The 14304-nt window shown below is 33.0% G+C and overlaps 2 protein-coding genes across 2 annotated transcripts; both read right to left on the reverse strand.

Moving 5' to 3' along the window:
• Window positions 1–8220: 8220 nt before the first annotated feature.
• Window positions 8221–8866, reverse strand: LOC144998622 (glu S.griseus protease inhibitor-like). Its single transcript, XM_078958359.1, has 2 exons — window positions 8701–8866; window positions 8221–8573 (listed from the first exon to the last, which is right to left on the reverse strand). Exons 1-2 carry the CDS (start codon window positions 8849–8851, stop codon window positions 8380–8382), a joined length of 345 nt encoding a protein of 114 aa, XP_078814485.1. The 5' UTR covers window positions 8852–8866; the 3' UTR covers window positions 8221–8379.
• Window positions 8867–11688: 2822 nt separating this feature from the next.
• On the reverse strand, window positions 11689–12315 carry LOC144998625 (glu S.griseus protease inhibitor-like). Its single transcript, XM_078958362.1, has 2 exons — window positions 12202–12315; window positions 11689–12057 (listed from the first exon to the last, which is right to left on the reverse strand). The coding sequence occupies exons 1-2, from the start codon at window positions 12215–12217 to the stop codon at window positions 11864–11866; spliced, it is 210 nt and encodes a 69-aa protein (XP_078814488.1). The 5' UTR covers window positions 12218–12315; the 3' UTR covers window positions 11689–11863.
• Between the last annotated feature and the right edge of the window lie 1989 nt (window positions 12316–14304).

Genomic DNA, 14304 nt, shown 5'->3' on the forward strand with positions numbered 1-14304 from the left:
AGATGACATGACGCAATGAGAGGAGGATACATGGCAACTCCATGATGAAGTCACACATACATGCATGTCGCACTGTGCGCGGCGCGCGCTTCAAAATTTCCTATAAATTAGGAGGTACAGAAGTACAGTTTTGCACACCTCAAAACTTCCATTCTCACTCAACTTCCGAGTTCTCCCTGTCCAGAGCAGTCCCCCTGAGTTTTCGAGTCCCGACATTGCACTACTTTTGTTATTCACACTTCGAGGTTGAGTTCATGCCCTCACTTTTATGACTTTTATACGTTTTACGGGTATACATTTTAAAATACAACACTACTGATCTTTATAAACGTTAGGATGATATTATATCTGGTAGATATCCTACCAAACTTTTAAAGATAATATTATGCCTAGTCGTTACGATTGCCAACTCACTAGGAAAACATTTTACCTAGACGTTATCTTGATTAACTTTTAGAGATAACCTTGTACATAGTCGCTACATTGGCCGCCAACTCAATAGGAAAACATTATACATAATCGTTATCCTAGCCAACTTTTGAGATAGCATTGTACTTAATGGTTACTATGTCTGAATATCCTACTGGAATAAACTACAATAACTTTATATATATATATATATATATATATATATATATATATATATATATATATATATATATATATATATATATATATATATATGGAAAAGTGAATATACCCTTAAGGGTATATAAGCTTAGGTACCCAAACTGACTATACTACATCTTTTTTATCATATATATACATTGTAATTATCCAATGTTTTTATAATTCAACTTCTAACTTGATTAACTTCCAAGATTTTTATCAATTTCACATTTATATTCCTCTTACATAATTTTTATTTTCAACTATAATTTATATAGCCTAGTAGATGTTCGGCAAAAATATGTGATGTAAAAGGAAGATAATAATGAAATTTCGAAAATTTTGAAAGTAAATCAAGTCAATGGTTGAAGTTTAAGAACATTATAATGAATATATTAAACAAAATGACGTATTATAATGGGTTTGGGTATCAAAGCTTATATACCCTTAAGGGTATATTCACTTTTCCCCTATATATATATATATATATATATATATATATATATATATATATATATATATATATATATATATATATATATATATATATATATATATATATATATATTACAACTAAAGATAACAACGGAAAACAAGCTAGGCACCTAATACGGCTACACAAAATCAGTTCTTAAATGACACAGGCGTGCTGGGAATATCATCAAGAATACTATTGGAAGCATTTGTTCTCTGGTTATCTACTTTGTACTAGTCTCATACTTGTATCTCATACAATTGTGTAACCTTTATTATATAGACAATTATGTAACCTTTGTTATATAATGAATAAAAAGTAATGATTTATGATATATTTTTGTGTATTGTTCAATGTATCTGATAAATGTGATCCAACATCCTAACGTCGCACAGCCCGACGCTTCTACCGTTGGCCAGGGGTGTGACAAATAGTTAAAGTGAGAGCGGGAGACATAAAGGGAGGGTACGTGTGACAACCTAAAATTTATTCTGCCACTATAATCCGTTTCTATCAATAAGACTCGTTTTTATCAAACTTTTCCGTTAGCATTTGGATTAGGTTATTTAAATTGAGACTTTTATTATGACTTCATGAGTGTCCAAACGCATTAGAAACACGTGAAAACACCCTCAATGTTCATTTGGAAGATTTTTAGTTACGACCACGTCGGGTTACGACAATTTAATCGGGTACGGCCATAAGCCCCGTTTAACGTCGGTATCGGGTAGATTTCCACCGGGCCACAAACTCAAACCTTATATAAGGGTGAGTGGACTTCATTTGAAGCTTTTTCACTCTCTCTCACTACTCTCTCTCTACAAGCCAAGTTTTGATCCAAAACCACTTCTTTCAAGCTCCAAATTGGTAACTGATATATCCTAGCTTATAGTTTAGCTTGTTTAGCATACAAATCTGTGTTTAAATCATCCAAAAGTACCAAAAACTTGTGTTTACAGCCCAGGAACAATCCCAAACCGCAAACACCTATAAATGGGGTTTTGAAACCCCAAAACCCTTCCAAATCACTTCGGGTGCTTAGCTATGACTTAGGGACTTACATGTACGAGCTTAGAACACCAAAAACTTGATATTTGGGGAGTAAACATGATTTTACGGCCCAAGATCACTCTTGGACCGTAAACCCTCCTTCATAGGCCATAAACACCATTTAAAGTGTTAAATTGCCCCTTAAACACCTCCTATTTCTTGGAATAATGTCTAGAACCAACCACCATTGAATTAGGGACCTTAAACTTGATTTAAAACATGACCATAAGGGGATTATGGCCGTAAACCCCCAAGGGAAGGGTTCTCTGGCCGTAAACTCCTCTAAAGAGGTCAAATGGTGCCCTAACTTCCTTCCATGGCTTGTATATTGGACTAGAATCATATGTGCTTAACCTAGGACCATCAAAACACAAAAGGAAAGGGAAAGTAAGAGTTTACGGCCGTAAACTCCTTGTTTACAGCCGTAAACTCCCTAAAATGGTCCATTTGATGATCCAATCACTTCCTATGCCCTAGAATTGAACCTAGCCTAATTCCACAAGTGTTGTAAGACCTTTAAACATCCAAGAACACACCACCCATGAGTTTACGACCATAAACTCATGGAGATATGGTCTATGGGCCGTAATCTCCCCTAGGAGTTTACTCTTGAAGAGCAAACTCCATATCTAGGCCTTACACCTCCTTAGATGCAACTCAGATCACTCCTAACACTTGAATTTAAGTATTTCCGTGTCTCGGGGTGTATTACCTTACTTAATTAGTAGTTCAAAGTCTAATTAGATACAATTATGTATCTCTTCATATTACATATGAACCTCGCGTGTGTTCAAGCCCTGAATTGACACTTAGCATCCTAACCGGCACATTTCTCGTCTGGTGAGTTCATACCCCTACACCTTTTTTCCGTGTTTTTCATGTTTTCATGTGGGAATTCAAGCAAAGTACAAGGAAATCTTGTACTCAAACTTATTATTTCGTATGAAATGTTTCATTTTCAGTATGCTTCTAACATTGAAAAATGTATTAACCAACCGTTTGACTTGCAGAATTAGTTTTCAAACTAATTGCGAAACTCATTATAAAATGTTATATTTTATATTTCACAAATGATTTTCCACATCATTACTATTAAAATCATTAATCTTAGAACTCTTGATATGTCCTCTGAAACACTCCACAGAGATACACAAGTGGAGGACCGCCCATGTAACCAGAATCTAAAACAGGATTTTCCGCATTATTACTTGTAAATTCGTTATTCTTAAGATTGGAGACACGTCCTCTATAACACTCCACATAGATACGCGAGTGGAGGACCGCCCCTGTAACCAGAATCTCCTAGAATGAGAGCGTGACTTGAGTGTATAGATCTATACGGTGCTAACTACCCGCACCTTGCTGCTAGCTATAGTGGGACGGACAAGTCTACGGGTGACAAAAGTCATAAAATGATATTGGACTTCTTATTGCCATATATGGTCTATCGTATGGTTATAGAACTCGCAAACTTAGATAATAGAGATTTACTTTTTAGTAATAATAAACTTAGTAAATTAATACCCTTAGGAATTAGTTTACTACCTACTTAATAGTTTTATATACGTGTTAAAACTAACGTACTTTTCAAGGATAACAAGGCTTTCAGGAAACTTCACTTAAATGCTACAAGTATGGTAGATACTTGTACACTTCATTCCGAATCGATAACCAACCACCAACTTTTAAGGAAAATAAGGGTTTTTCCTATGATAACTTAACTATTCTTAACCAGACTGTGTAACAAATGGATAACTAAACTTTTCTTATAAGAAAATATGGGATTTTCTTGGATAACAACTTTTTCAGAAAACCAAAGGAAACTTGTTCTTTTACAGAAACAAACCGCTTATGAACTCACCAGCTTTATGCTGATATTTTTAAAACTGCTTGTATTCTCAGGTTCTCGTTAGACAGGTATCCCGCAATCTTTGGAGAAGACGGAGCATATAGGAGTCACGTCTTTGTTTTTGTTATAATGATGTATATATAAAACATGTATTATCTTTGCTTTCAAACAAATGTAAATATTCTTATGTAATGTAATGTTTTGTGTTTACTATGCTTTCTATGTACATTGATTGTGATACTTTACATGACGTCCTCCGCCCCAGAACTTTTCCGCCTTCGGTTTCAGGGTGTGACAGTACGGTGCATTAATAGGGTGGACGAGCTTTATGTTGAGGGCCATAGGGTGAGTTGATGACAATATCAACATTAAGTGTTGTTAGTCTAGACATTCACGAGTATCGAGTTGATGGAAAGATCAACTAAAGTGTTGTGAGCCTAGATACTTGTTGGGTTGGTACTGACTTGTTGCATATATATATTCTTGTATGTGGTATTTTGGGAAACTCACTAAGTTTTGGCTTATAGTTGTGGATTAAATGTTTCAAGTATTGTATATGATCGTGGAAAGGAGAAGGTGTGACTATATACACATCGGCGATTTCATATTTTTTGATTTCACATTTATGATCAAACTCTGATTTGGGATGTAAACTTTTGGAACAAATGGTTTTTATGATGCTACTTTATGAAAACGGCTTCTTTTATCTTAATAAACATCAAAAATTATGTTGTGAAAATTGGGACGTTACAATCAAGATAATGTAATTACAATTTGTCACATTTTTTACTTGAATCAATCATCAATTACTTGGTGTTTGCAAAAGCAAGAGACAGTTGCACTATAATCGTGTGAGGCAGTGTTCATGGCTGCAAGTGCAACAAGTTGTCTAGTAGTTTGGCTTCATGATCTACTTGAAGAAATAACCGAAGCTTGTGTACAAGAAGGGGTACTTAAGATTGACAATACGTCTGAGTTAGTCAAAATTCTAGCTTTTCATGGTCAAAACAAGCATATCAAGTCTCATTACCATTACATCAACAAAAGAGTCAAAGAGAAAGAGATTGTAGTGGAACATATCAACAGGAAGGAACAACGAGTTGACATCATAACCAGGGACGGATAATTTAAGGGGCTAGGGAAGGCCATGCCATCCCCCCCCCCCCCCCCCCCCCCCCCCCGACGCCCATTTTTTTGCCCAGTAACTTGGTAAAAATCTTGACGATTTTGATTCTTGATGATGTGTTTGAAATAGGTTGTGGATTAGGCTATAAGACTAACCAAAAAAGGAACGTACCGACACAATTTCAAAATTGAGAAAAAAAAGGTAATTTAGTAAGGTATTAAAACATTTAATATGAAAATTTAACTGATATGCGAGAAATCGGGACTCTATAAAAATATCAAATAAATAAATAAATAAAGTCTTTTAAATTCTAATAGAAAAAAGACCAGTAATAAACCTTAATTAAGACTTTATAAACTAGATCAAAGAAACCTAAAGAGTAAAATCTAAAAAACCCTTACCGCGTCTCTATTATATTTGGTTGCTGCTTTAAGATTGACGCCAAACAGTGCCAGAAACTCTAGCTCTTCGTCGCCTCTATGTCTCACCAAAACCGTTTGTTGCCCATTTCACTTCTAAGGACTCATTGTATGTAGATTGCTATCTTTTATCTTTTAAGAGCTTCAATCTTTAGTTTATGAATTCTCGTCTTTTACTTTTATAACTTCTAAAATAGTTAACGAAAAGTATTTGCTTGTTTTTCCTATTAAATGTGTTGTAAATGACAAAAGCTTGTAGCTTTTAAGTTTTTGTCAGCTTTTACTTTTTGCATATTCAATGTGTTGTTAAATAAATGCTTTTCGTGATATAATATAATAGTTTATGTTTAAATCACTATTTTATTCAAATTATAGAATTTATCGTTTCTTATTAATAAAAATAATCTAAAACAAAGGAATTTTTGTTATACCTTATTGATATGCTCTATAGTTGATAATCAAGATTAATATCTTTTGTTAGAATTAACAATAATAAAGATATATGATTGGATTTTTTTTAGACTTTTGGTTTTGGCCCCTCTACTTTTACTTGTCGTGTTCCATCCCTGTATAGGATTATGTTATTTGAGCTCCAAGTTACTTAAGCTACAAGCAACATCCTAAGAATCCTACACGATTTCTAAAGACTATATATAGAAACATATTGCTTGATCCATATGCAACCTCTAATGACTTGAACCCTAAGGAACTTCTAAGGATTCATTCTTGTATAAGGCTCGACCCTTCTACACCTCATCATGTAAGGACATATTTGGAAATTACTTAATATTTACCCCCTAATTTATGATAGAAATTGTGAGATTTTCCAATTGTATAAGCTTGTGCATTTTAGCAAATTTTATCTCGCAAAAGCTTTTGTTATGGTAGGGGCGGAACACAACAAATAAAAATAGAGGGGCCAAAACCAAAAAAAAAAAAAAACATCTAAGCATATATTTTTATTATTGTCAATTATAATAAAAGATATTAGTCTGATTATCCACTATAGACCATATTAACAAGAATTCATTTGCTTTACATTATTTTTATTAATAAGAAACGATACAATTCTATAATTTGAATAAAATGGTGATTTAAACATAAAATATTATATCACGAAAAGCTTTTATTTAACAACACATTGAATAAGCAAAAACCAAAAGCTAACAAAAACTTAAAGGCTATAGGCTTCTGTCATTTACAACACATTTAATAGGAAAAACAAGCAAATACTTTTTGTTCACAGTTTCAGAAATTATAAAAATAAAAGACGAGAATTCATAAACTAAAGATTGAAGCTCTTAAAAGATAAAAGATAGCAATCTACATACAATGAGACCTTAGAAGCGAGATGGGCAACAGACGATTTGGGTGAGACATAGAGGCGACGAAGAGCTAGAGTTTCCCGCATTGTCCGGCGTCAATTTTAAAGCGGCGACCAAAGATAACAGAGACGCGGTTAGGGTTTTTTAGATTTTACTCTTTAGGTTTCTTTGATCTACTTTTTATGGGTTTATAAAGTCTTAATTGAGATTTATTACTGGGCTTTTATCTATTAGTAATTAAAAGACTTTATTTATTTATTTGATATGTTTATAGAGTTCCGATTTCTCGCATATCAGTTAAATTTTCATATCAAATGTTTTAATACCTTAGTAAATTACCTTTTTCTCTCAATTTTGAAATTGTCCATGTACCTTCTTTTTTGGTTCGCCTAATCCACACCCCATTCCAAACACATCATCAAGAATCAAAATCGTCAAGATTTTTAGGAAGTTATTGGGCAAAAAAAGGAGGGGCCATGGCCTCCCTTGGTTAGGGATGACAAATCGGGCTATCTTGTCGTGTTTTTATCTGACACGACAATGTTTTATGTAACACAAACACGACACGACACGATGTTGTGTTTTTTTTAACTAACACGAAAACGAACCGATTAAAAAACGACAAACACGACACGACATGATAAAGATAACATAATAAAAAAATTAGTTTATTTAATTAATACTTAATCATACATAACACAAAAAACACGACAAATAAATGCTAATCGTGTCAATTTCGTGTCAAATTTTAAACACGAACACGAAACGACACGATATCGTGTTTTTTACACTTAACACGAACACGACACGAACACGAATTCGAATTTCAGTTTCATCCCAATTTCGTTTCGTTTCGTTTCGTGTATTTTTGTCGTGTCGTGTCAACAATTATCACCCCTACCCTTGGCCCCTTAAAGGATCCCCCTGATCGTATATATAGTTCTAGACATCAAGTTGTATGGTATCTGATAAAGATAAAGAGAAATAGCAACCGAAGCAACAATTGTAAGAGAGTTTGAGTAATTTTTTTTTTTCTAATAAGAGTTATTCTCGTTTTCTTTCGTGTTCATATTTTTAATATATGCCAATTACTTTCTACATCTTTTAATGTTTTCTTATTGTTGCAATATTCATATTATACTAAAAAATAAGTATTCTTTTTCTTACTATACCACATGAAAATCTACTTTCACGGATCCACGTAGCCACAAATATTGATTTTCGATATATAATCGTAAGTTTATGTGATTACAATTATGATACAATAATATTATTGCAACCGTAAGCCTGTAACTAATAACAAATGATGAATGTTAGATAATATGAAATAAACAGAAGTAATTCAAAAGTCGACGTACATACTGACATACATAAAACACACATGTTACACATTTTATTCATTAATGCATTCGTACATTTCACTTTATTTTTCCCTCAAAACATATTAAGTAGTAACAGAGCCATAAATTTTACATAAGAGGGATGAGTTTTAATAATTACGAAAAGTGGAGGGGGCACCGGCGAACCTACCCAATTCTAGGAGTTCGAAGAACGACGCCACTAGAGTTCACCCACACCCTCACACGGTCGCACCGGAAATCCCCGGTTGTCGGAGTTCCGTCCAGTATCACCATCGCGTCGACACGTGGATTCTCTCTTTCAATCGTCACCGCTGCAGCTTCTCCGTTAGCTCCCACCAGCTCCGGCCATGAACTCTTTCCTGTATCCAATATCCAAACAGAAACTTGTTTAGTTCATCTTCAGTTTTCACCCCATTCGTTATACAAAAATATGCTCGAATGATATGAAATCAAAATATAAATAAAATTAAAGTAGAATCCATTTACCTTGGCAGTCCGACATTGTTAGATGAGCAGTGAAAACATCGAATTCGAACGTGAGGTATAAATAGAGGTAAAGGCTTTGGAGAAGTGCTGGCGTAGAAGTCGTACCTTGTGCAGTATGAGTTGTACCCTTTTGTTTTTCAACATTTCTCATTTGAGTAGGCAAATTCCAAAATTGTCACTTTTGTTGAATTGTTGAAATTTGAAAACCAAGACAAAACGGCCATTTTTGCTGACTTTCAAAATTGGGAAATTCCGGTATTCCCTATCTGATTAAGTTACAACCCATAATTCAATCACAATTTTACAATTATAGTAATAAATCTGAAGCTGTTTGTATGAGCATATATAAGATATGGGAAAAAAAAACAACACTTCACTCAAGAAGAGTTTGAGATTCTCTTATCAAAAAGAAAGAATTTGTGTACAAATGTCTTAATCATTCTACATATGACAGAAGCCTGATACTAAGATATGGAGAACACTGAGATAAAACAAACTAAAAAACACATTTTTTTGATCGTATAAACATACAGCTGAATGGAGCAATGAACAAGATAAAGGCTTTCATAACTTGTTTCCAACTTCTTTTTTATGTCAATTCATCAATCACTTCTTTGGTGTTGATTCTTGATAAATTAAGTGTTTCCTGCATGCGTCTGAAAGTATCAATTAATGAGTTAAGTGTTTCAGCCGTGATTTAAAATGTTATCGGTAAGAAGACTTAATTATGGTTTCCAAGATTGAATAATGAGAAAGAAAAGTAATCATGATATAAAAATTAAAAATAAATAGCGCTAAATGTATGAAATAGTAAGGTACTTTCATTTATTTGTGTAATACAACTTCCTATTTTCATTTCTTTCTAGTGCAACATTGTACTTTCAACTTTTTTTTCTTAAAGTTAAATGCAAGAAATAGTAATGTACTTTTTATGATGTTGTAATAAACCAATCAGTTAAAATATGTTGTTATTTATTCATTTAAGTGTATCTTACCAATCTACCATAACAAAAAAAAAAAAAAAAAAAAAAAAAGGCTATACGCAAGAAATATCAAAGAACTTTCATTTAACTGTGTATTATAGCATCATACATTCACAAATATTTTGTTATTAATTGCATTCAACCCTGTGTGTTTGTGTGTGTGTGTGTGTTTAATCCCATTTCCATGGAATTATGAACGTGATGGGGGCGAATGGAAATTCCAGAGACAGCTTTCTAGCCATGAATTTAGCACAAAGTCTCTTGGGCATTTCTTCGAACATGTGGTGGGTGATGAACTCAATAAACGTTTAATCCCAACATTAACCATTGCTGCTGCTAATGATACTGTTCTTGATCTCCAAGACATTCTTCAAAGATTTGTTCTTGATAATATTTGCAGAATCGCTTTTGGGTATGATCCTGTGTACTTAATTACCCTGTCGCTGCCACAAGCTAAATTTGCAGTTGCTTTCGAAGATGCTGATCGTATCAGCAGCGCCATTATTATCGAAGTTCAAAAGAATTTTACAAATCGGATGGATAAACGACTTGATAACTTACAGCATAAAACCTTTGCAACATGATAACTTACAGCATAAAACTATAAAACTATAAATAATTCTAAAATATGAATACTTATATTTCTTTTCAAACATTTTAAATATTCTTATAATAGCTTATATATGGAATTGAAAAAATAAATCACGGAATCAACTCTAATAAATAGTAGGATTTTATTTTATTTTTCGAAACGTACTTAACGTGTTAAAAATACCACCATTCAGAATTTCCATAAAAATATAATTCTTGAACCTTCAATAAACGTAAGGGTCCTTAGGCACGTTTTGTTTAAATTAAAAACGGAAAATGTGGGCCTAGTATTTAGCCCACCACCGTGCAGCGTGAGTGCGTGACAAAGCCTTCTGCTCCGGCGAACCAAGCTGGTTTCCTGCCATGGACTCCGGCGAGCTGTACAAAAACTGCGGATGTTCAGGTCTTGAATCTTTTTTGTTTCCTTTCTTCTCCACAGACGAAGACCATTTGTGTAACTTTATATAATTAAGTTTAAACAATTCTATTATATTTAAAAAAAAAAAAAAAACAGTTTTCAAAATTAAGTTTAATATTCCTATTTCTATTATAACCTTTTGTTTTATGTCATGATTTTTGTTTTCCTAAATTTTGAATTTTCTTTTTTGACTTTTTTCTGTTTTCTTGTTTTCTTATTTTGTTAGGTATCTTTTAATGTTACTTATTGACGCATATTAAGCTTGAAAATAAGTATTTTTTTTCAAATACCACATGATTTTCGATGTATAGTAAGGGGAGGACCCACAATAGATTTTGGTGTATCCCGGGATCCCTTCAAAAAAAATTTAGATTAATTTCGTTTTATGTAGTATGTATATATACATAATATTAATATGTTTAGCGAAATAATAACAAAAGGACATTTGGTTCAAATGGTTAAATACATTATATGAGACTTTTTGTAGGTTGCTAGTTTAAATATTATTTCATACATATATTTTTCACAGTTGCTTTTATATAACTTTATACAAATTATACCTATTATATTATGATGTTGTGAAAAGTAAACACAAATACCGAGTTGTCAAAGTGGTAAAGTTTACACGGGTGTATTTTATTTTATTTATCAGTTTTTCAACTTATTTTTTTAAATTCTAAAATTGTCTTTAGATCGGTCATAACATGAAATATAACTCTTATATATCTGTTATATAAGCAAAACAAGTTTCTCAACAACAAGTTAAAGTTTCGAATGGCTTTGGGTTTAAACCCAAAATCAAGTTTGGAAAACCGAGAAACCGAACCATCGGTTTGGGATACCCGTTTATATTGACTCTGGTTCTACCACTGTGTATAATTACGTGACTGTAACTATAATACAAATTACGATGATACCACCGTAATAAATAGAAAACGACGAATGTCAGACACTATGAAAAATAAACGAAAGTAATTCATAACTCGAAACTCGATATATTAAACACATATGTTGCACATTTTATTTATTAATGCATTCTTACAAGTCACCTTATTTTTCCCTCAAAACATCAGCGTAGCTCCTAAATAGTAACATAGTAACCGAGCCATAAATTTTACATAAGAGGGATGAATTTTATTTATTATGAATAGTGTAGGGGGCACCGACAAACTTAGCCAATATTAGGAGTTCGAATAACGACCCCACTAGAGTTCACCCACACCCATACACGGTCGCACCGGAAATCTCTAGGCGTCGGAGTTCCGTCCAGTATCACCATCGCGTCGACACGTGGATTCTCTCTTTCAATCGTCACCGCTGCAGCTTCTCCGTTAGCTCCCACCAGCTCCGGCCATGAACTCTTTCCTGTATCCAATATCCAATATCCAAATAGAAACTTGTTTAGTACTTTAGTTCATCTTCACTTTTCACACCCATTCATTATATAAAAAATTTTGATCGAATCATATGAAATCAAAATATAAATAAATTTAAAAAAGAATCCATTACCTTCGCAATCCGACATTGTTAGATGAGCAGTGAAGACATTGAATTCGAATGTGAGGTATAAATAGAGGTAAAGGCTTTAGAGAAGTGGTGGATTGGAAGTCGTACCTTGTGCAATATGAGTTGTATCCTTTTGCTTTTTCAACATTTCCCGGTTGAGTATATATGCAAAATTCAAAATTGTCACTTTTGTTGAATTGTTGAAATTTGAAAACTGTGACAAAACAAAACGGCCATTTTTGCTGACTTTCAAAATTGGGAAATTCTGGTAATCCCTATCTGATTAAGTTACAACCCATAATTCAATCACAATTTTACAATTATAGTAATAAATCTGAAGCTGTTTGTTTGAGCATATATAAGATATGGGGAAAAAACAACACTTCACTCAGGAAGACTTGAAGATTCTCGATCAAAAAGAAAGACTGTGTACAAATGTCATAATCATTCTACATATATATGACATAAGCCTGATACAAAGATATGGAGAACACCCGATAAAACAAAAAAAAATGACTATCTTTTAAAGAATATACAAACTGAAAAATACATTTTTTTTTAATCGTATAAAGATACAGCTAAATGGAGCACTGAACAAGATAAAGGCTTTTGGTTCCAACTTTTCTTGATGGCCATTCATCAATCTCCACTTCTTTTGTGTCGCTTCTCGATGAATTAAGCAGAAAATAGGGCCGGTCCAAACATATATGTGGCCCGGGGCAAAAAGAAAAAAAAGACCCTCAAAGACAATATATATATATATATATATATATATATATATATATATATATATATATATATATATATATATATATATATATATATATATAATTTACTCTTGAATATAAACGTATTCAATTAGCACTAAGAAGCAAACTAAGTTATTTATTTTTTCAATTAATTTGAATTTCAACCAACTTTAAGCTCTAAAAATCATTTAGATAATAATTTTTTATATATATAAACTACATAGCCCATAAATTTTGGCCCCATGGAGTCGTGGGCCCTGGGCGGTCGCCCGGATTGCCCACCGTCTTGACCGGCCCTGGCTGAAAACATCAAGTAATGTGTCAGGTGGGTTTTCAGTTGTGATTTATACATAGTATGACATTTAAAGGGTGTTTTATAATAATGCTATGGTCAGAAGACTTAATTATGGTTTCCAAGATTGAGTAATAACGAAAAAGAAAATTAATCATGGTATAAAAATTAAAAATAAATAGCGCTAAATGCATGAAATAGTAAGGTACTTTCATTTATTTGTGTAATAAAGCTTCCTATTTTCATTTCTTTCTATTGAAACAAGCATTAAGGTAAATCTTTTAGGGAAAATGACTTATTAAGGTAACTAACTATTTCAATTGTCCATATATAGGTAATGTTCTTTTTTTTGTACATATTAAGGTAACTAACTTGTTTTGTTTGTTCACATTTAGGTAATATGACCGACTATCACCTGTTTTTGCTTATGTGGCATCCACCTGGCATTACGTGGCATGGTGCATATATGGGAAAATGACTTATTAAGGTAACTAACTATTTCAATTGTCCATATATAGGTAATGTTCTTTTTTTTTATACACATTAAGGTAACTAACTTGTTTTGTTTGTTCACATTTAGGTAATATGACCGACTATCACATGTTTTTGCTTATGTGACATCCACCTGGCATATGACTTGAATACGTTACACCTACGTGGCATCCACCTGACATATGACTTGTTTTGTTTCTTCTTCCTCATCTTATTCTTCAAAACAACAAGATGAATTTCAAGCTGATCATCCATGTGATTGCGGTTTACCATCTCGTGTGAAGATTTCAAGAACTCCTGACAACCATGGAAGAAAATTTAGAGTTCGTTAAAACTCGATGGTAAATCAATATTGTTGAATATGTTGCAGGAGTTCTTGAAATCTTCACACGAGATGGTAAACCGCAATCGATAATCAGCTTGAAATTCATCTTGTCATTTTGAAGAATAAGATGAGGAAGAAGAAGCCATCATCGATCGATCTAGGGTTTAGAATTAGGGGTGGAATCGTATGACACAGTTATAGTGTAATCGAATGAAGACAAAATATGCACCATGCCACGTAGGTGTAAC

This window comes from Lactuca saligna, chromosome 5, assembly GCF_052625555.1.
Source record: "Lactuca saligna cultivar CGN05327 chromosome 5, ASM5262555v1, whole genome shotgun sequence".
Classification (NCBI taxonomy): Eukaryota; Viridiplantae; Streptophyta; class Magnoliopsida; order Asterales; family Asteraceae; genus Lactuca; species Lactuca saligna.